Below are 23,074 nucleotides of genomic sequence, written 5' to 3'. Positions count from 1 at the left end.
AGTGTTACTGCGCGTTATCAAAACAAAAATTTCTGTGTGAATCATATCAGCGCGGATGACAGAACGAAAAGGGAAACCGCGAATAAGTGACAGGAACAACGAACGACCGTCTTGCTCGCTCGAAGAACGTGACGAATGACGACAGTATAGTTTAAAAAGTAAACACATCAGCTGTTTGTGTTGATTTACGCTTTCTGTATCGATTAATTTTTGGTTTTATCACAATGATTTCAATTTATTTTGGCTTATTCTATTGAGTTTCAAAGTATTTTTCAAACCTTAATTATAGTTTGCATTTAGTTTGGTGATAATACTGGTGTGTACGTCGAATATGAATGCCATCATAGCATTGTGCCATTTCTGCGAAGCTCATGGTAGGTATCGCCGAAATGTTTGCCATATTTAGTAAATATTATACGAAGCCTTCACAGTGCTGAATTGGTTTGAACTAAAATATAATTTTAGAATGTGGAAATGAACAAAAAAAAAACTTTTGTACGAGTGCCGCACCCATATTCTTTAAATAGTGCCTCACAACTTTCACATATCATTCTAAGTTTTGTTTGCCGATTTTTTTTTTAATTTTCCATTCATTTACCATATTTAAGAGTAACCTTTAACAAGGCTGCAACTGCATTTCAAATTTCTTCTGGTTAACGTTATTTGAAAAACAAAATTCGGGTTTTACAAATCCCGTATTCAGGAATCCAAAGCAGTAGAGTCGGATCTAAAATAACCGACTCCTGCTCCGATTCGATCAAAATTTTTACATGTGAAATTGCGAAGTGTAACACGAGAAAGGACGCTACAGGGAATCACATTAACAAATTTCGGTTTATTAAGTACCGTACCAAAATAAAAAAAAAATCGTTCCCTCCCTTCCAACATTTACATTTTGGCAAGGAAAACAATTCTAGATAGAGCTGGATTTAGGGCCTAACAGCTTTTGTGATAAAGAGTCCTCTTGATGATTTCTAGAAATTCAAGGCTTACCCACGCAAACCAACATCCTCATCGGGTAGGGAAAGACTTCCCTTATCCCATGGTTAGGTTGGTCTGCGTGAGCGTGCCTTGAATTCATAGAAATCATCGGTAGAAGTCATTGGCGTTGACGGCGACTCTGTAGCTCTTTACTCCTATGAGAAAATCCATAAGCAAACGTCAGACTGTGCGTGAAACATGGCGGACTTTGTACTATCCTTTCACTCCACCGAAAATTCCCATAAGAAACTATCTAAATTTGCTGGAATAGCAAATTTTTCGACGGTGCCGTCAACGCCAATTGTTTGCAAAAGTTGTTACGTCCTAATTCCAGCTCTATCTAGAATTATAAGCTACACTCAAAAAATTTCACACGTTTGATCGAAAAGTTTAAACACTTGATTTTTTAAATGCAGAATCACATTTACTTTAAGTGTATTTCACCGTGGTTCAATGAGTTATACACGTTAATTTATAGTGTTTCAAACTTTGAAATGTTGAAAATCTTTCACTATCTATTCAAGTGTATTGGGTTCTTTAAGGTATTGAGGTAAATGCATATTCGTAATCTGCAATAAAAATGGAACCCAAACCAAAATTTCATCAATTTCGGTACACTGGAACTATTTTAAATAAGTACGATTACATTTGCAAAAATCACCTTATTAGCGCCCCTCGGTGTCACTTTGTATGGGAGTGAGCTGTCAGTTTGTCAGTATAGTGTCAAACAATGAAGTTATTATTTTGATTTAAATCTTGATTTAAAAATCGAAATGAAAGTGTGTGGGTTCGAAAAAAATATCGCTGTGCTCAGAAAACGAAGCTCTTTCAGATGATATATAAAAACCGATATATTTTTCAAAATTAAAGAGCCCAATAGGCTTTTTTAATGCACCACCAATTAGAGAGCGCCAGACGAGTTCAAGAGGCAACGTCAACCAAACCGTTTGTTTACATCAAAATGAGGATTTTTCACAACGCAAATTAAAGCATTTGTCATTGAACATCTTGCCAATTTCCATCGGTAATTGTCTTACACCGATCTGAACTGATTTGTGCTTCAACTATTCACACACTAGAAATCCGGAAGATCGTGGTTATGAGGCACTATTCTAATTTACATTTTTCTCGACAAAAATATTCCTAAACACCAGCAGGATCCTTGAAAAAACGATACAGAATTAAATTTTTCGACTCTAGATCAAATTTTGGAGCATCAAGGATAAATATATTTATGAAGGAAAGTTAAAAAGTGTTCCACTTCCTATGTCTCACGAAAACAAATTCTGCTCACAACACTCTTTTCGACGTTCTCCTATTCATTACCAGAGGTTGAATTGATCGCTAAGTTTCTATTAAAAAGGCGTATTGCACATTGAAACACGCTACTGTTCAAAACAGATGGATTTCAAGTGTTTTGCATTTCAATACGATGTGAATTGTTTGCTCAGAAAGGTAAACATCGAAAACAAGAGTTGTGACTTTATCCTATAAACCCGCCTCATATATGAGGACAACCGTGGCACAGTGAGATCGAACCTTGGATCGAACGAAGCAGCTGTGAATGCTCTGGCCTCTGGCAGTTTTGTTTATATATTTGCCGATTCATTTTTAGAATCGGTAAAGTAGAAGTCGATAAAGTAAGATATTGTAGAATATTGAACTATGAAGTGCAAAGCTATTGATATAACCATATGAGGCACATAGAATCCAAGTGTGTCACAATTCAAATCCATAGTGTTCAGTTTCAAGATGATGTACGAAGAAATGTATTGAATCCCATTAATGAAATTGTAGGAGTAATGACTGATGTCGGTTTAATTTCACGTTCTGGTAGTACCGTATTAAAATCTGTATTTTCAGTGATCAACAATTCACAGACCGAGTACAAATTTATACGAGACCTCAAAGAAATAGGCTTGTACGAAGAACCGGTGTATTTTAGTATAAGTAACGAACTGAAGCCAGCTGTAATACATCAAAACTTAGAAATGGTCGAAGATGATGTAAAGGGTGTTTTAATGCCTATAAAGTTCCAACTACGCAAATACTTAGAATCGGAAAATGTAATCGATCTATTGATTGGATGTCTAAAATCATCTGATGATGGAGTAATCAGGTCTTTAGTAGATGGCACCATTTGGCAGAAGAAAATACAAGGACTAGAAAGTAAGTTGATCGTTCCAATCAATATATTTTTTGACGATTTTACTACAAGCGACACAGTTTCTCCTCATGCCAGTAACACTAAAATATGTGGAATTTATCATTACATACCTTGTTTACCACCATATATTCTGTCACGACTTGTTAATATTCTAACGACTGGTTATGTTATGTCTGGAGATAGGAAACATTTTGGCAATGAACGGACGCTGCTTAAACTAGTTGAAACATTAAGTGAATTAGAAAACACTGGACTTACCGTCCGATACAAAGGAAACGAGATAACTGCTTATTTCAAGCTAGGTTTCATAACTGGTGATAATCTAGGATTGAGTGAGATACTAAATCTAGTTGAGTCACCTACTGCCAATTATTACTGTCGTATGTGTACCAGAACTAGGAGTGAGAGAGAAATCGACAGCAAAGAATATGTAGATTCTCTTAGATCTGAAGAGATGTATGAAGAGCATGTGCAAGTGAATGATATGTCTAAAACAGGTGTAAAAGACAGGTGCATCCTAAATCGCATTCCATCATTCCACGTGGCTTTAAATGTGTACTTTGATGTAATGCACGACGTACCTGAAGGGATATGTCTTTATGGTTTATCGCATTGCTTGAACTATTTTGTATACAAACAAAAATACTTCACATTAGATGATTTAAATTGCCGGAAAAATCTTTTTGTTTATGGCCACTTGAATTCATCTAACATTCCGGATGATATAAAAGATACAAATCTCATTAAACAAAAGATTCGAATGACTGCAAGTGAAGTAATAACACTGATGCGTTTTTTACCGTTGTTCATTGGTAAACTCATTCCGATAGGCGATCCAGTATGGATACATTTTTGCAGCCTGCTAAAAATTTTTGATTTAGTTATGCTGCAAGATTTTCCTATTGAATTGATTCAAGAACTTAAGGAAGTGGTTGAGTTTCAAAATTAACAAATGATAGCTGGTAGAGGAAACATTCCTATACCTGTTGGTGTAGTTAATTTTCATGAATGAGCTTTTATTTGCGAGAAATCGACGGCTAAAGCCATTGTTTACAAAAGCAATTACGCCCCTTTGAAATGTTGGCACTATCAGTGATTTTGTCAAATTATCTTAACAAAAAATAATAGAAATTCTCATTACTGATCATTACCAAACGTATCCCACGACAATTGAATGCTCGCTGCGTGTTTATTATCATTTCTTCGATTATATTTTATATTTTATTGCAATACCTTTCGTGGACCTTTCATAGCATCGTAATGTTTGTTTACTTCGGTTTACTTTGCACGATAGGTACACAGCAAAAAAAAATGTAATATCGATCAACGTAATTCAAGCTGATGTATGAAATAATGATGTAATAGCAAAAAGCAGATACAATATTACATCAATGGATGTAATTTTGTTCGCAAAATCGATGTACATCGTACAATGTGATATTACACAACCGATGGATTGACCTGGTTGCATCAGTTTCGATGTAATATTCAACAACTTTTTTTGCTGTGTAGCTGGTTTGACAGTTCGATAGGTAGACTTGGCTTCACTCTTGGCGTGACTCATTATACACCGTCTCTATTATAAGCATGTGAATATATTCATCAATAATATATTTACGGCTGTCATGGAAATGGTTCATTAAAAATTGATATCGCATTTTAATAAAGTTAAATAAAAAATAGAAAAATGTGAAACCTTATTTGGGGTAACATTGGGCCAAAACATAAATTTGGTTAAAATATCTTAAAATATGTAAATGTAACGTAGCTATTACGAGCACACTTGGTTATGATCACAATGTACTTCGTATGTATAGGCCTGTACAGAGATCGAAGCGAAGCGAAAATCTCAAACAAAATACTACATTTTTCACCTGCGTGAAAAACGCAATTGGCAAATATTTCGCTTCGCTTTGAACTGTAAACATATACGATCCAGCGAAAACGAATTTTGTGGATCGCATCTTTTTCGCTTACGTTTACTTTTTTCACGCATGCCGCGCTCGCGAAAAGTTGACGTTTTGTGAAAGAGCATATCTGTCAAATTTTCACTTCACCGGAGGTGTAAACTGATCGATTTCGTTTCACATGAACTGTAAACTGCGAAAAAAGGAAACTGGAAAATGTTCCACAAACACGTTTCCACAACCTTTTTCGCTAGCAAAATTTCATTAGTTTTCGCGTGCTTCAAATTTCGTTTCGCATCTGTATACTATATACTGTATACTAAGGCTTATGGCTAAAGATTACGTATAACGCTCGTCTATCCATGAAAATGTGTTCAAACTTTTGTTTGCCGCGAGACGTTTTTAAGAGCGTATTTTACTACTAGCACAGACAAACAGACGTAACTCTTTAAAAAACTTGTTCTTGAACACATAGTATCTCAAAACATATAACCTCAGTAACGACATCTCTCTGCCCGCATAAACGCGAACCATAAATTGACCTTACCTAAAATGGTTAAAAATTGTTTATAATCCCTGCTAAACTTTAACTGAAATGGTTATGGAACTTTACATGAACGTTTAATGATAAAGTTTTAACCTTATGTATTATGGTTTTTTGGAACTGGACCTTACAAATAATGGGTTGTTAAGAACCATTACCATTCCAAATTCTTGTTTTCTCCATACATTTTCAGAAAGAGAACTATATAAGAACGTTTTTACTTATGATTTGAGAACATTAATGATAATGGTTATGGTAGTCAGTAAGGTCCATTAATGGTTTTGTATTATCGCTCAACTTTACGTGGAATATATCGTGAATTGGTAATCAGTAAATTACAGGCAACCAATTCGCGATATATTCCACATAAAGTTGATCGATGTTACAAAACCATTCGTGGACCTTACTGACTACCATAACCATGCTCGCTAACTCGTAAACAATATTGCATAAAAGTGCTATAGAATGTAAAGAAACGTCAAAGTGATCCGATGCCAGCGCTGCGGCGAGTAGTTCGCGGAACTGATAATATTCAAATCAACCGTTAAATGCATGAACGAAGATACACAATGAAGAGTTACGCCTGTTTGTCTGTGGTCCTACCGAGAGACCTATTCGCAATGTGGTGAACAAATTCGAGGAAACTGGTTCGGTGCACGCTCAACCAGCATCCGTATGTCAACGGAACGCAAGGTCTGCCGAGAATATCGCCGCTGTACGCGAATGTGTGCAGGAGAACCCGCGGCAGTCGATGAACTGGGCCTCTCGCAGGCTTCAACTTAACGGAGGAGCTCAATCTTAACGATCATAGACAGCGCCGTTTGTTCGCTGATAGGGTTTTGGAGCAGTTGGAAACAGACCCCGATATTGCCCGAAAAATTCTCCTTAAGAAACGAGGTCCATTTCTGGATGAACGGGTATGTGAACAAGCAGAATTGTCGAATTTGGGACAAGCCCAATCCACACGATGTGCACCAAGGTGCAATGCATCCCCAGAAAGTCATTGTTTGGTGTGCCTTATGAGCCGGATTCGTCATCGGTCTGTACTTCTTCGAAAACGACGCTGGCGAGGCCATCATCATAGAGGTAACTCTAAGACCCAGTGGCGTCGCGTAACCTCACTTTTTACCTGTGCACCAACTTTCAAAAACAGATTTAATGCCATATTCACACTCGAATCGGTTGAAAAATACACTTAATCTTCTAATTAACTCGATATCTATCCATTGCAAGCAATATTTTGATATTTGTTTATGTTTTGAGAGTTGGTGCACAGGTAGATTGAGGTTAAGGCGACGCCACTGCTAAGACCAGAAGGTCCCGGAGAAACTAGCTAAACGTTTTGGATCAGCTCTGGTACTATCTTCGGTCCCAAGCTAATCGATTCACCCCTCGAAACATAGGAAAATTCACTAACCCCTCATTTTATCTGTCAAACTTTCATAGCGAATCAAAACAAACATACTGTAGTACTGGAATTTATACTAGAATGGGGTACGTTAGTCGATTTGCTTGGGACCAATACTGCCGTTCTACGCATAACTGTCCCATGTTCTATGCAATCCTTATGCACCGTGGGACTCTTATGCGTATAATGGCAGAATAGGCTAATCAAGTAGTGAGCCAATTTAAAATCGTTAGTTTCGTCTTGATCTTCGAAAACGACGCTGGCGAGGCCATCACCGCCAACGGAGAGCGCTACAGGTCGATGATTACCGACTTCTTCTGGCCTAAAGTGGACGATATGGATGTGAACGATATGTGGTTTCAACAGGATGGTGTAACGTGCCAAATAGCGCACGAAACAATCTATATTCTGCATGAGCGATTTCCGGGCATGGTTATTTCGCTCGGAGGCGATGTCAACTAGCCACCAAGATCGTGTGATTTAACACTGCAGTAGACTTTTTCTTGTGGGTTTATGTTAAGTCGCAGGTCTATGCCAATAAGCCGCAATCCACCGATGCCCTCAAAGCGAAGACTTCATATCAAGAAGACTGGCAACTTTTTCATTTTCTCATACGAACGCTATGAGACAGGTACAATCGCGTCATCTGCCACTCAAAGGTAAATGATTCGAACGAATTAGATAGCAAAGATTACATCCTCAGAAGAAAGGTTTGTGTATTTGCTAATTTTTCTATGCGTTCCTTCCACCTTCACTCAAGCGCAGCGCTACCATAGAGGTAACTCTAAGACTAGAAGGTCCCGAAATAATGTGCTCAACTTTTTGGCTCAGCTCTGGTACTCTCTTCGGTCCCAAGCTAATCGATTCACCCCTTGAAACATAGGAAAAACCCCTCATTTTATCTGTCAAACTTTCATAGTCAATCAAAACAAACATTGCGTAGTACTAGAATTTCGACTAGAATGGGGAACGTTAATCGTTTGCTTGGGACCAATAGGCTAGTCAAGTAGTGAGCCAATTTAAAATCGTTTCGTATTGATTGTTGGCGCTACTGTATCTGTCGCTTGGATTCTGGCAAAGTTGCCAGTCTTCTTGATTATTTGTTGTTTTCACTCAAAGCCAACATTACTCAACCCATTATGGAAAATTGGACCTCTCGGATACACGCCACCAAGCGAAGCCATTTGAACGATGTCATATTCTATACATAATGGTATTGATAGGCCTTTCCATCGAAACATAAATCTCGTTAATATCTCACACACAGTTTGTTTTATTCAACTTTAAGGTGATTCGCTGTGACATCCTTATTCTCGGAACCACTTCGAAACATTAAGTGCACAAATATTAGCTTCTACAACACGTGCAACATTCAAATTGTTACTCTACGTTTGCTGCACTGCAGCATACATGAAGTAGCAATTTCAGGTGAAATTGAGCACCGATTTCCGAGATTTGTGTAATTGAAAATTTGAAGTGGAAGTGCATGTATAGCCTATGTAGTGGTCATTTGTGGACTCAACAAGAAATCACCTTAAACGTTTAATGGAAAACTTACTTTTGGAATTCACCCCTTGGGCTTTTCGTCCTAGGCGAGGAACTTTTTTTGCTAAGGCGCCGTCAATATTTCCTTAGGGCTGTCCAGTTCTTGTAAGTAATGACTTCAAGCATCAACTGCCGATTTCTCGTGAATAAAAACTCACCCTTGTAAACAAGCTTTACCTTTACCATGATCGATTCGTCGATTTTCTCTTTCAATTCCTACAGCTAAGGGAAACAATTATAACAAAGAAACTGGAATTTCACCTTTGTTGTGTACGGAGTTCCAATTTCATGAGTGATGTCCGTCCAAGAATTGTGCTCTAGAAATCTTGAAGTGATAGGGAATATCAGCCATCATGACGGTTATTGTTGGACATTTCAATGAATCACCTGAAGAAAGCCCTACCTTCATATCTGATTGTAATTTAGGAACCAAATGTAATAGAAGATGTATTCGCATTTTTATGAGGTCCTGAATTTAACTAAGTTTTACTAAGAAGGAAATCCAAAATATGTACATTGGACCGAAATCATATCAATATCTAGAAAAATGCACGAGAATTTCCCTACACAACTTAACGTAGGGTAAACGCTCCTATAGTTGCGGTACGTTAGAAGCGTTAGGTTCCTATAGTTGTGTATGGAGACTCCGTACACAACTATAGGAACCTAACGCTTCTAACGTACCGCAACTATAGGAGCGTTTCCCCTAGTCTACGTCAACCATGCGGTCGTGTTTTGTACACAACTCACTTTTTTTTTTATTTTGAAATATCTGTTTTTTTTATAAATCGAAAAATTGTCGTTATAATTGAATCTACGACTTTTTCAAAATTGTATTTAAACACTATGAGTTCCTTAAATTAAAGTTCGTAAATTCCCACTCCTACTTACCCTGCGAATTGTCAATTAATTGCTCATGAAGTTGCATTGCTTAACGCTTATTTTCAACTAGGGGAAACGCTCCTATAGTTGCGGTACGTTAGAAGCGTTAGGTTCCTATAGTTGTGTACGGAGTCTCCATACACAACTATAGGAACCTAACGCTTCTAACGTACCGCAACTATAGGAGCGTTTACCCTACTCATAATATGCCCGGATCCAAATGTCCCCCCAAATTGAATTCATTAGACAGGAGTTTCGGCATCATTAACATTCTCATAAAACCACAACCAAGCACATTATCTAAAACTCGCACCCACTCCACACACAGGACCCGGCCCTCTGTTTTGCACGCAAACCCTCCGGGAGACCAACATCCAGCAGTTGGACATCCATTTCGATACGGATCGGAAGGGGTGTGCCGCGTGCAACTCGATCGGCAACAGCATCGGGCTGGTCAGCAAGGATCCGGACAGCAATGCCCACTTCGTCAGCAGTCAGATCCCGGTCATCAACGAGACGATCGAACTGGTCAAGAAGGCGGCCTTCCGGAGCATCAGCAGCGAGGTCAGCTCCACCGCAGCGAGTGGAGGGGGATTGGTGTTCTTTGGTGATGCCCACCGGGGTCACGTGCTGAGTCACACGTTTCATCTGATGGATTCCGAAGCTCGCGGATTCAGTAAGCTGTTTTCGATCGTGATTCTGATGAAGGACAAGATGTTCCTGTTGAATATTCAACCGTTCCTGGCGGACTGTTTGGGAAAGATTTCCAAAGAGTTGGAAGGCTATGCGAATCTAGTTCATGATGAAGATCTGAGAGCACAAGGCTCGCAGCGAGCGCAGAGGATCACCCAGGGCTATGCGAGCAATCCTTCCAAGACGAGATCGTTGGTAGAACTGACGGGAAAGGAGTCAATATTTGCGTACTTACATGCGCATTTTACGTTTGTCTTGTGGGCAGGAGCGCGATATTTGACGGAGAGCATCACACTGGGGAGTCCATCGGTACCGGCTTGGTTGGGACGAGATACGGAGGAAGGCTTTACGATGGTGCAAACCGACAAGGAGGGATATCTGCTGCGCCGGATGGGTTATGGGAAAACCGAAGACGAGAGCGATAGGATTGACGAACGATCCAAGGCTAAGTATTCGCTAAAAATGTTTCGGCAGATATTGAAGGGAGAATTTGCATCGGTTTGCTTCTGCGTGCTGACCGGGATTCAGATTGTCATTCGAGGACCGTACGTGAAGGGCGCTTGCTTGGTGAGGAATCTAAAGAAGCTGCTACCGGATCAATTGCACAAGTTGGTACGGACGCAAGCCGACTCGTACAAGGCTGCCAATGAATGTAGGATAATCAATCTGTGCCAAGAAGCAGTGGCCCCGAATCCATCAGCTGGAATCATGAGAATCGATATACTGGACGATCGAGATCAGGATACGGTTGCAGTTTGCGTGTGGGATGGCGATTTACCCTCGAAATGTAAGTATCCTGGTGGCTAAAACTAAAAGTACTAAACAAATATAAGTTACCTGTATTTTCCACCTCCAGTGCCAACGCTGCTTCAGAAAATCTTGAAAGCTGTAGACGAGGAACTGTTCACCGATTTGGTTTTGGACAAGCACCTTCGAGCGTTGATTGAAGAATGGAAGAAGTAAGTTCCCCTGAACTGCAATCACTTGAACCAACTCACTCCAAACATGGCTTTCTTTCACACTTCCAGCAAGGTGGTCTGCATCCGGAAGATGAGCTCCAACCAGGACGTCGCCAAAGTGAAGAAAATCATGGGCATCCAACAGCAGGACCAGGTGCTGATCAACTACTGGCACAGTCACTTATGACACACTGCGAGCTTCGATTTCATGGAATCATTTTTCTTATATTTTCACTTAAATACACAAATAATAGAAGGAAAGTTGTTGTGTTTCCTTTCGAACCGACAATGTGAATTTCCCTTCCTCCTCTCTTAGTTCTTGAAGCCACAGCTGCTGCGGCGACCACGAGCCTTCTCGTACTTGCGTCCCTTCGACTGGACATAGGGCCGAGTGTTGGAGTGTGGCACACCGGGAGCACGTCCAAAGTGGGTGAATGCTTCGCGGGCTGTGCGTTCTCCTTGCATCAACACGGTGTTCTTTCCGGTAGGGGCAATCAGCGCCAGCTGATCGAAGGTGTAGATCTTACCTCCCCACTTCAGGATACGTTCACGGGCCGCATCCGTCACACGCAGAGCACAGACGCTCATCTTCGGAACGTACAGCTTGCGATCATCGTTGGTCACGGTTCCGACAACAACGGCAATCGAATCATCCTTACCGCGCAGCTTCAGCAACTTGGCCACCCGAGACAGCGAAATTGGGGGCTGGTTGGTTCTGCTCATGAACAGACGACGCAGAATGATCTTGTTGAACTTCTTGTGCGTTCTGCGGTAAAGGAAGCGATAGAGCTATAACAAAAAAAAGAAGAGAAAATCCTCCATCAGCAACATGTTTACCATCGGAACTTCCTGTTAACAGAGTTTCAGGTTGACAGGTACCCATCGAGCATGCCATAACCTCCGATCGCCATCACGTAAACAATGCACTATTTCAATCGATATTTTGAACTCACCTTAACCAGCAGCCGCAGGTACACATCCAACGACTTAGGTTGGGTGCGGCGAACCTTACGGTCCCACTTATGATTGATATCAATACCCTATGGAGGGAGAAAGCACCAAAATAAATCATCCATTAGTATCAGCACTAAAATCAACATCCATCGGCCCAACAGTGACAAGCTATGACGAGATGAACCGAACGCAAAACCGGAGATAGCCACATGCAATCGACACTTTGCGCCGCTAGTTTCCCACTTTTACGCCGGAAAATCACTTTTCTCGCTAATCCTCCACTTGCACCGCCGTCGAACCGATGGCTTTTTCATTACGAAACAAAAACTTCACGTATTTTTACCATATTTCGAGCTAAAAATCGCCGTGAAGAAATTCGCAAACAGAACGACTCTTACCATCTTCAAGACCGGAAAAAGAAAGAACCAGAGCTACCAACCGCAACTTGGACGTTCAGCTGTCAAAGAAGAGTTGTTGACGTTTCCAGCCGGCGTATCAATGCCCACCTTGAGCAGACGGTGGATTCCACGGTGGCGGGTGTAGATTGGAAGGCGGGATTGTTTATGGCGGGGTTCGGACTTACACACTGTAAATAAAATACTAAAATCCAGAACAACATGTGAAAAGGGCATACAAGCTTTTTGTAAACAAACCTTTGTAGGCCCTTTTCTCACCAACCGAGGGTTGCCCACGCAAACCAGCAATATCATCGGGAAGGGGAAAGTGTCCCCTACCCGGTGATGTTAAAGGTTTGCGTTGGTGTCATATGGGTGGCGAGAAAAGGGCATAAGAAGGTTTGTTTACAAAAAGCTTGTATGCCCTTTTCACATGTTGTTCTGGAAATAGTCAATCCAGCATTTTATCACAAACGAAGTGACAGACGACTTACTGGCAAAAAAATCAATTAAAATAATGTGGTTCGCTGTAATAGAATTTTCTTAGAAGCTTGTGCCATCATCCACCAGATGGGATAGTATTTTTGTTTTGGTTTTGCACAAAGTTGATTTTGTGTCAATGATTCTTTGACAGTGTGCAAAGAGTGCGTATCATTTCAGTGCTAACATTTGAAAACGGCACAAAAGCCATTTGTAAACAAATGGTTTGTGGGCCCTTTACTCGCTACCCGAAGAACGCCCACGCAAACCAACAGCATCGTCAGGAAGGGGAAAATTTCCCCTACCCGATGTTGCTGTTGTGTCACGTGGGTGTACTTCAAGTAGTGAGTAAAGGGCCCACAAACCATTTGTTTACAAATGGCTTTTGTGCCGTTTTCAAATGTTAGCACTGATTTTGTCATTTTTTTTATGCATTTCAGTTTTGAGTAGAGTGAAAGAGATAGAACCAAAACATTCTAGTGCATTTGGTGAAAATGCTAGTTCAATCCAGTAGTTGTGTTGCCATGTGGTTCAATCCAGTAGTAGTGGTGTTGCCATGTGGTACACTGAAAAATTGCAATAGCAGGTTAGTCACCAAAGTTTTCGAGCCGCTCCGTCTGTCACTTCGTTTGTGATTTTATGAGCGCTCATGGCCGCCACGAGCGCTCTGGCTGAGTTTCTGGTAGGGAACATTCGATTTGATGTTTGGGTTATGTCGTTTGACGTATAAACGATCAAATTTGACCGTTTACTGGTCAAACGACACAAGCCAACCCTAATAAATTTGTTATGGTTATTTTGCTTAACGACGTGTTTGGGGTATCATCCAAACCATTTATGGAAAAGTTCGATTATTTGGGTTATTGTTCGTTTATGGTATTTGTTAATTAGGGAAACTTTTGACGTTTGAATTTTTGATTTTACCCAAAGTTCTGCACTAATAAATACTGGTGCAATTCACAAACGTCAGAGAAGTCTATTGGGTTTTTGGAAAATACGCGATAAATACATATTCGTAATCTGCATTAAAAATGGAACCGAAATCCGAAATTTAATCTATTTTGATAAATTAGAACCAGGTATACTCCCCATAAAGTTGATCGATGCTACAAACCATTAATTTAATAAATTTTGGTACGCTGGAACTATTTTAAATAAGTGCGATTACATTAGAAAAAATCACCATGTCAGCGCCCCTCTGTGGGACTTTGTATGAGGGTGAGCTGCTAATATGTTAAACGCTGTCCAGACTGGATGGTTATAACATAGAGGTAACTCTAAAACACTGTACAGACTGGTATAACTCTCCAGGTAACGGTTGTCAAATAACTGCAACACAGAAAATACGATCAAGATAGCGCTATAACATGTTATAACCATAGAGGTAACTCTAAGACCACTGGGTCCCGAAGAAAATCATTATTATTTTTGGCTCACTCAGTACCAGAACAACGGTCCCAAGCAGTCCCAAGCTATTTCACTCACCCCTGCATGTTCTGCATGAATCCACACACCCCTGATGTTATCTGTCAAACTTTCATAGCGAATCAAAACAAACATAGTGTAGTAATAGAATTTCAACTAGAATAGGGTACGTTAATCGTTTGCTTGGGACCAATAGGCTACTAAAGTGGTGAGCCAATTTAAAATCGTTAGTTTCGTATTGATTGTTGTTATAACTCTGTAGTCTGAACAAGGCATTATGCCTTGTTCAGACTGGAGAGTTATAACATGTTATAACGGTTGTCAAATAATTGCAACACAGAAACCACCATCAAGATAGCGCTATAACATGTTATAACCATAGAGGTAACTCTAAGACCACTGGGTCCCGAAGAAAATCATTATTATTTTTGGCTCACTCAGTACCAGAACAACGGTCCCAAGCAGTCCCAAGCTATTTCACTCACCCCTGCATGTTCTGCATGAATCCACACACCCCTGATGTTATCTGTCAAACTTTCATAGCGAATCAAAACAAACATAGTGTAGTAATAGAATTTAAACTAGAATAGGGTACGTTAATCGTTTGCTTGGGACCAATAGGCTACTAAAGTGGTGAGCCAATTTAAAATCGTTAGTTTCGTATTGATTGTTGTTATAACTCTGTAGTCTGAACGTACTATTACCAACAATCAATACGAAACTAACGATTTTAAATTGGCTCACCACTTTAGTAGCCTATTGGTCCCAAGCAAACGATTAACGTACCCTATTCTAGTTGAAATTCTATTACTACACTATGTTTGTTTTGATTCGCTATGAAAGTTTGACAGATAACATCAGGGGTGTGTGGATTCATGCAGAACATGCAGGGGTGAGTGAAATAGCTTGGGACTGCTTGGGACCGTTGTTCTGGTACTGAGTGAGCCAAAAATAATAATGATTTTCTTCGGGACCCAGTGGTCTTAGAGTTACCTCTATGGCATTACCTCTATGGTTATAACATGTTATAGCGCTATCTTGATGGTGGTTTCTGTGTTGCAATTATTTGACAACCGTTATAACATGTTATAATTCTCCAGTCTGTACAGCGCTGGAGAGTTATAACATGTTATAAAGGTTGTCAAATAATTGCAACACAGAAACCACCATCAAGATAGCGCTATAGCATGTTATAACTCTGTAGTCTGAACGTACTATTATAGTACGTTCAGACTACAGAGTTATAACATGTTATAGCGCTATCTTGATGGTGGTTTCTGTGTTGCAATTATTTGACAACCGTTATAACATGTTATAACTCTCCAGTCTGTACAGCGTTTTAAACGCTATCCAGACTGAGCAGTTATAACATAGAGGTAACTCTAAGACTACTGGGTCCCGAAGAAAATCATTATTATTTTTGGCTCACTCAGTACCAGAACAACGGTCCCAAGCAGTCCCAAGCTATTTCACTCACCCCTGCATGTTCTGCATGAATCCACACACCCCTGATGTTATCTGTCAAACTTTCATAGCGAATCAAAACAAACATAGTGTAGTAATAGAATTTCAACTAGAATAGGGTACGTTAATCGTTTGCTTGGGACCAATAGGCTACTAAAGTGGTGAGCCAATTTAAAATCGTTAGTTTCGTATTGATTGTTGGTTATAACATGTTATAACGGTTGTCAAATAATTGCAACACAGAAACCACCATCAAGATAGCACTATAATATGTTATAACTTGCTATTGTTAATAGTACGTTCAGACTACAGAGTTATAACATGTTATAGCGCTATCTTGATGGTGGTTTCTGTGTTGCAATTATTTGACAACCGTTATAACATGTTATAACTCTCCAGTCTGAACAAGGCATAACCCCGACGGTGCAAAACCTAATTAGGTACTGCAGCGTGACGTCACAAATGAACTCAGTGTTAATCGGCTGAACCTTTTTGACATTTCAGTGGTACTGTTTACAAGCACTTAGTCGTTTTTTCGAAAAAAATATATTTAAAAATTTCCGAATTTTAACTTGAAAACTGTCGAGGAAATGCGTGGTGAAAGAATGTGGCGCGTGGACATTGCAAAAGTGTGGTTTACATCGCACTGCAATCTGAAAAATTATCCAGAAAATCTACCCAAGAAAAAATCGACTAAGTCCACGTAAACAGTACCACTGAACTGTCATCAGATTGAGGTTAACCCCGACGGTGCAAAACCTAATAGACGAGTGCACGGATGGATTTGATTTCACTCACTCGACAAAAAGTGACACAACAGTGGGGCCCTGTTTACTAAAAATGAACACATGAATACCATAGAGGTAACTCTAATAGCGAATTCGTTTATTATCGGGGTTGGAACCAGTTCCAACCCAGTGCGAAACCGAACTTTTTGTCAGTGCGAACCTCAACCTGAGCTAGGTTTTAAAAACAAACGAGCAAACTGACGTTTGTCAGAAAACAAGCAGACCCAATCCTGATACCCGATCCAGGTTGGAACTGAATAATAAACGAATTCGCTATAAGACCAGAAAGTCCCGAAGAAACGAGCTCGACTTTTTGGCTCAGCTCTAGTACTCTCTTCGGTCCCAAGCTAATCGATTCACCCCTCGAAACATAGGAAAAACCAATAACCCCTCATTTTATCTGTCAAACTTTCATAGCGAATCAAAACAAACATTGCGTAGTACTAGAATTTCGACTAGAATAGGGTACGTTAATCGTTTGCTTGGGACCAATAGGCTACTAAAGTGGTGAGCCAATTTAAAATCGTTAGTTTCGTATTGATTGTTGTGAATACTGCCGATACTCGCATAATTGTCCCATCTTTGCTTGATTTCCTATTCATATGGGACAGTTATGCTTTTATGTGCAGAATAATGCTCGCATAACATTTGAAAATGGATTATCAATTTTTCTAAACAACTTGCAAGGTCCTTTTCACGAGAACCGAAGTATGCTTACGTAAACCAAGAGCACTATCGGGAAGGGGAGAATTTCTCCTACCCGATGGTGTTGTTAGTTTGCGTGGGCGTATTCGGTTCGCGCGAAAAGGACTTAACAAGTTTTGTGTACAAAAGTTGATAGGCCCGCTTCAAATGTTACGCGAGTATTATTCATGTGTTCATTTTTAGTAAACAGGGCCCCACTGTTGTGTCACTTTTTGTCAAGCGAGTGAACTCAAATCCATCCGTGCACTCGTCTATATTAGGTACTGCAGCGTGACGTCATAAATGAACTCAGTGTTAGCCGGCTGAACCTTTTTGACAGTTCAGTGGTACTGTTTACAAGCACTTAGTCGTTTTTTCAATAAAAAATATTCAAAAATTTCCGAATTTCAACTTGAAAATTGTCGAGGAACAGCGCGTAGAAAGGATGTTGCTCATGGACATTGCAGAAGTGAGGTTTACATCTCACTGCAGTCCGAAAAATTATTGAGAAAATCCACCCAAGAAAAAATCGACTAAGTCCACGTAAACAGTACCACTGAACTGTCATCAGATTGAGGTTAACCCCGACGGTGCAAAACCTAATTAGGTTCTGCAGCGTGACGTCACAAATGACCTCAGTGTTAAACGGCTGAACCTTTTTGACAGTTCAGTGGTACTGTTTACAAGCACTTAGTCGTTTTTTCGAAAAAATATATTTTAAAATTTCCGAATTTTAACTTGAAAATTGTTGAGGAAATGCGTGGTGAAAGGATGTTGCTCGTGGACATTGCAAAAGTGTGGTTTACAGCTCACTGCAATCTGAAAAATGATCCAGAAAATCTTCCCAAGAAAAAATCGACTAAGTCCACGTAAACAGTACCACTGAACTGCCATCAGATTGAGGTTAACCCCGACGGTGCAAAACCTAATAGCCTTCCGTGACATTTGTGAAATGCACAACTCGATGCATAAGTATTAGTGCAGAACTTAAATAAATTATTAGTATTAGTGCAAGAAAACCTTTGAATTTACCCAAAGTCTATACTGATAACCCGTTCACATTACAGCGTATATCACGTGATATACGCTGTCTTGCAAGGATTTCCAGTGAAAACTAGATGTATGAGTGCTCATTGCAAGACAGCCTATATTACGTGATATAGGCTGTAATGTGAACGGGGTATGAATGATATTTGAGCAATTTTTAATTTACACGGCGTGCAGCTTAGCGGGGTTCAATTTAAAAAGTGTTCAGATTAAAAGTGGTCAGATTACCGAGGGTCCAACTTACCTTCGCAACGACAACGAAGTGCCCATTCAAATATTTCCCGACAACGGAATGGACTAAGCCGTCTTCGAACTTTTTGTACACGCAAACCAAAAATCTATTACAATGAATGTTAGTTCCGTTTCCTATAATCCTCTGTACATGAACATCGCAGCGAATGTTAGAAGTTGACCTTATAGGCGAGTTAATGGTTTTTTTTGTCTTTTTCATTTCGTGTTCTATCTACGCTTTCGACTATACCAGTAAGCTTGTAGAACGACGCACATTGTAGAACAATGTAGAATGACACACACACTTGCCTAGAATCTCTCCAGCAGAAAAAGCATACGAAGTCAAGTATGCGAGAAAATGAGCGCTTCATGTTTGCTTTTAGGCTATCCATATTCAGGAGCATGGAGAGAGCAGTGGAGGAAGCACAGGTCTGATAATCGAAGCGTTCTTGGTTCGAGTCCAGTCAGCAATCGGATTCCTATTTTTTTCGACATAACTAATTTACCTCACTAATACCAACAATCAATACGAAACTAACGATTTTAAATTGGCTCACCACTTTAGTAGCCTATTGGTCCCAAGCAAACGATTAACGTACCCTATTCTAGTCGAAATTCTAGTACTACGCAATGTTTGTTTTGATTCGCTATGAAAGTTTGACAGATAAAATGAGGGGTTATTGGTTTTTCCTATGTTTCGAGGGGTGATTCGACAAGCTTGGGACCGAAACCCCTCATTTTATCTGTCAAACTTTCGTAGCGAATCAAAACAAACATTGTGTAGTACTAGAACTTTGACTAGAATGGGATACGTTAATCGTTTGCTTGGGACCAATGGGCTAGTCAAGTAGTGAGCCAATTAAAATCGTTAGTTTCGTATTGATTGTTGCTAATACACTCTACATTTTTCGGTCTCCAATTTTCTTGCATTGGACCGCAGCTAGGTATATCGCATCCTCGGTTCATGCGGTCTCCACTAACATCCTCTGATGATGAATCCCACATAATTGTAAGCGAATCTTACATCCCTCGGTTGGGTGTAGCCTTCGAGGCTACGACTGTTTCTAATTGGCTGTCCAATATACGGAGAACGGTAGTTCAATAAATAATCTACCACGTGACCAGTGGTAATATTTATTGGCAAATTTGATGCGGTAAGGTGATGTCAAAGGTGATGTTCTGTATACGGATCACGATAATTTATCAAACGAATTTTCTCTATGTATCTTCACAACCGGATGCTCCCGTCGCAACTTTTGAGCGTAAGCTGAAAGTTTTCTTCCGGTAGGACAAAGATCGCTAACCGAAAGCATCTAAAAAATCAAAAACAATCCTTTGACCTAATGAAATACAATAAATACTATTCCATACCTTAACAATGTTATCCGTTACACTACGGTACGGGGAGCAGTTAATTGGCATCAGAACTCGAAATCATTTATCACGCAGAGCAGATGAAACGGACACGCAGTACGTAATGCAGCTAGGACGGAGCACACAGAGCACTTGAAACGGACACGAATGAAACGAAGAATGTATTCCAATCAGATACGGAAAGCACGGAACGCGGGAGCAGTTGATATTGCCGGATATTACCTACGATACGGATACGCAACACGGGATCAGAACTAACTTTCAATCCAGCCGGCAAAGCAAAAGTTCATTTATAGTAAACAAGGCCCCGCTCTCCTGTCATTTTTTTTTCAGTAGATGAACTCGAATTCACCAGTGCACTCGATGATATCTAGATAGAGCTGGAATTAGGGCCTAACAGCTTTTGTAAACAATTACTTCTATCGACGATTTCTAGAAATTCAAGACTCGCCCACGCAAACCAACATCCTCATCAGGTAGGGAAAAACTTCCCCTATCCGATGGTTATGTTGATTTGCGTGGGCGTGCCTTGAGTTCCTAGAAATCATCGATAGAAGTCATTGTTTACAAAAGCTGTTACGCCCTAATTCCAGCTCTATCTAGATATATTGGATTTCGGATGTATTTTCAATGAATATCCAATTACCTCAACACCCCTAAAGAACCTAGTTGAGGAAAAAAAAAGTATGCCCCCTTTAGGTGATACTAAAGAGACTGAATTGGGTTTAGCCTCTTTAGGTGATACGAAACAGAGTACAAAAATTGCTGTCTTGGTGGCTGACTGGCACTATCACTTCAAATTCTCTAGATGAGCACAAATCTCGGACACTTTTGCAACTTCGTGAATGAAATTGCAAACGCCTAATTTGCGGCACTGCAACAAACGACTTAATACCTTAAATTGCCATCGCATCACTAATCTGCAGCCATCCAAAACATTCCATCGGTTTTCAGTTGGCCCGTTTGATGGGCTGACGGGTGTATGAATGTGGGTTAAACATTATTTTAATACCATTTGATACATATTATTTACATAAGATAAATATTATAATTTTTTTGCCACACATCCTACTCATTTTCTTTAAACTTTTCCACGATGTTCTCCCAGCATCGCATGTTCCTGAGCATCTTCAGTTTGTAGTTCGGATTGGGCGCAAAAACTTTGTCCACTTTTCGCACACGCATGGCTTCGGGCTTGTTTCTCAGCAAACCCTCGTTGATCCCCGCCAGAAGAACAGCTCCGAGGGCCGATGAATCCACTGCTTCACCACGCTCCACCGGAAGTCCGGATATGTCGGCCAAGGTTTGGCAGATGAAGTCGTTCCGAGAGACTGTTCCGTCTACTTTAATTTTTTTGAAATCGTCCAATCCTTGGTTTAAAATTTCCTTATGAGCACTGATGTATAGCAGGGAGATGCGGTAGACAAGGCTCTCCAGCAGTGCCCTAACCAAATGCTCTTTGCGAGTGGTTTTTTTCATACCGATGAAGCTGGATCCGGCGGTGATGTCCCGTACACCGAAAACGCTGAAGGCTGGTATGTAGAATACTCCATTCGAGTCAGGGACGGAGGAAGCCATTGCGGAAGCGTCGTTCGGGTCGGTGAACAGGCCGATTTTGATACCCCAATCAATTACGGTGGTACAATCGGTGCAGGTTTTCTCCAGAACGTAGGACAGTTCTTCGTGACCGGAGATTGGGTGGGTACATTTGTAACCAACCGTGGGAATCAATCCGTACTCAGATGCCAGACAAGTGCGACCCGTTATGATGTCGAGTACTGCGGAGGTGTCCATTTTGATGTAGAGGTCAGTGCGCTCAAAGGAACCCGTTCCCCAGAGGGCTGCAGAGGTGTCGGACATCTGTGGATGGGTTTTGGTTAGAAATTTGGATGATTATGGGCTATTTGGGCAGGTTACCGAGGTGCCAATTTTGATGGCGCTCCCAAAAAGCGATGCGTCGATTGATCCAAAGTCGTACGAGTTGTCCACTACCTTCGGCAGCATGTCTCTCTGGAATAGTTAAACAATTGAATTAGAACGTTTTTAATTACACTTTTGAAATCTTATTGGATTTGGAGTTACCTTAATGGGGTACATCATGGGTGCCCACTCAGTCCATTCGTGAGTGAAAGGATCGTAGAATCCAGTCGCTGCACAGCTCGTTACATCGGTAATGTGTTCGACCTCGTGCTTTGGATCGGAACCTTTCCTAAAACGATACAGCAGCCACGCATCGATAGTTCCATACAATACATTTCCTGCTTCCAGATCATGCTGAATTCCTTGGCAGTTCTCCAGCATCCACGCCAATCGCATGGTCACGTGTGAATTCGTGACATCAAACACCCTCTGGCTGAGGTATCGCTGGCTTCGGGTAACGTAGTGCAATAATCCGGCACTGGCCTTGAAAGCCTTGAACATGAACTCGTCGTTGCACTCTTTGACCATTTGATCGGCACGCAAGTCTTGCGCAGTGATGAAATTATGATACACCATTCCGGTCGATCGATTCCAACAAGTGAACGAACCTCGGTGGGCGGTCAAGGCGAGGTACGCAATCTGGCCGGCCGTCAGATTGGCCTCTGAGAAATGATCGGTCACGAAATAGATCTACTAAAATATCAAGTTTCTTACCTTCAATCGCAGTCTTGATCGTATGGACGACACTGTCCCATAGCTTCCCATGATCGATTTCCACCCGTCCGATCGCAGGGTAAACAAATGTAATCTAGGATCACAATCAATAGATAATTTCATACATTTTATCTCAAAAAGATCATGCTTACGTGATCGTATGCCGACCCCACGACTTCTAGTCGGGACGAATCACGAAACAATGCGTAGACGAAGCACTTGACCAGTTTCGCATCGACGTTCAATGCTGCGACATACCGGACCGCGGTGCCCATTATGCTTCCTTTGCGAAAAAATCTGCTATTGATTGCACACTTGGCAAGGAAAAGAACTTAAGCCACCAGCTACGACGATTGCAAGTCAAAGACTGACCATCGCTGGCAGTGTCGTAAAATTGTTCTCATCCTCTTGGAGCGCGCGCGAACTCAACTAATGCATTATTGACGAATCAACGGTGCGTGAGAATGCGTTCGGTCGTTCAAATGAAACATGGGGCAATTCATGAAAAAGCG

The 23,074-nt window shown here is 40.7% G+C and overlaps 3 protein-coding genes across 3 annotated transcripts; 1 reads left to right on the top strand and 2 right to left on the bottom strand.

The window, feature by feature from the left end:
• The first annotated feature begins 242 nt into the window (after nt 1-242).
• Nucleotides 243-11,548, top strand: BHD (Birt-Hogg-Dube). The gene is made up of 4 exons (XM_065236942.1): nt 243-374; nt 9,763-10,914; nt 10,984-11,086; nt 11,156-11,548. The coding sequence occupies exons 1-4, from the start codon at nt 332-334 to the stop codon at nt 11,271-11,273; spliced, it is 1,416 nt and encodes a 471-aa protein (XP_065093014.1). The 5' UTR covers nt 243-331; the 3' UTR covers nt 11,274-11,548.
• Nucleotides 11,286-12,163, bottom strand: RpL18 (ribosomal protein L18). Its single transcript, XM_065236981.1, has 2 exons — nt 12,040-12,163; nt 11,286-11,875 (listed from the first exon to the last, which is right to left on the bottom strand). The coding sequence occupies exon 2, from the start codon at nt 11,807-11,809 to the stop codon at nt 11,399-11,401; it is 411 nt and encodes a 136-aa protein (XP_065093053.1). The 5' UTR covers nt 11,810-11,875; nt 12,040-12,163; the 3' UTR covers nt 11,286-11,398.
• Nucleotides 12,164-20,996: 8,833 nt separating this feature from the next.
• LOC135713788 (putative glycerol kinase 5) lies at nt 20,997-22,837 on the bottom strand. Its single transcript, XM_065237021.1, has 5 exons — nt 22,715-22,837; nt 22,563-22,656; nt 22,011-22,510; nt 21,846-21,938; nt 20,997-21,788 (listed from the first exon to the last, which is right to left on the bottom strand). The coding sequence occupies exons 1-5, from the start codon at nt 22,835-22,837 to the stop codon at nt 20,997-20,999; spliced, it is 1,602 nt and encodes a 533-aa protein (XP_065093093.1).
• Nucleotides 22,838-23,074: the final 237 nt, after the last annotated feature.

The sequence above is a fragment of the Ochlerotatus camptorhynchus genome, unplaced genomic scaffold (assembly GCF_037179485.1).
Source record: "Ochlerotatus camptorhynchus isolate MF236.1 unplaced genomic scaffold, CSIRO-AGI_Acam_v1.1 ptg000577l, whole genome shotgun sequence".
NCBI lineage: Eukaryota > Metazoa > Arthropoda > Insecta > Diptera > Culicidae > Ochlerotatus > Ochlerotatus camptorhynchus.
Note: the sequence above shows the minus strand (reverse complement) of the source record. Positions and strands in the feature narration are given on the sequence as shown.

Excerpts from the sequence above, each read along its gene's own strand:
- BHD (XM_065236942.1), top strand. The coding sequence starts at position 332 with ATGAATGCCATCATAGCATTGTGCCATTTCTGCGAAGCTCATG. Across the intron at positions 375-9,762 it reads CCATTTCTGCGAAGCTCATG|GACCCGGCCCTCTGTTTTGC; the intron begins GTAGGTATCGCC and ends CTCCACACACAG. Across the intron at positions 10,915-10,983 it reads TGGCGATTTACCCTCGAAAT|TGCCAACGCTGCTTCAGAAA; the intron begins GTAAGTATCCTG and ends TTCCACCTCCAG.
- RpL18 (XM_065236981.1), bottom strand. The coding sequence starts at position 11,809 with ATGAGCAGAACCAACCAGCCCCCAATTTCGCTGTCTCGGGTGGCCAAG.
- LOC135713788 (XM_065237021.1), bottom strand. The coding sequence starts at position 22,837 with ATGGGCACCGCGGTCCGGTATGTCGCAGCATTGAACGTCGATGCGAAA. Across the intron at positions 22,511-22,562 it reads GATCAAGACTGCGATTGAAG|AGGCCAATCTGACGGCCGGC; the intron begins GTAAGAAACTTG and ends ATCATTTCTCAG. Across the intron at positions 21,939-22,010 it reads CCATGATGTACCCCATTAAG|AGAGACATGCTGCCGAAGGT; the intron begins GTAACTCCAAAT and ends TAACTATTCCAG.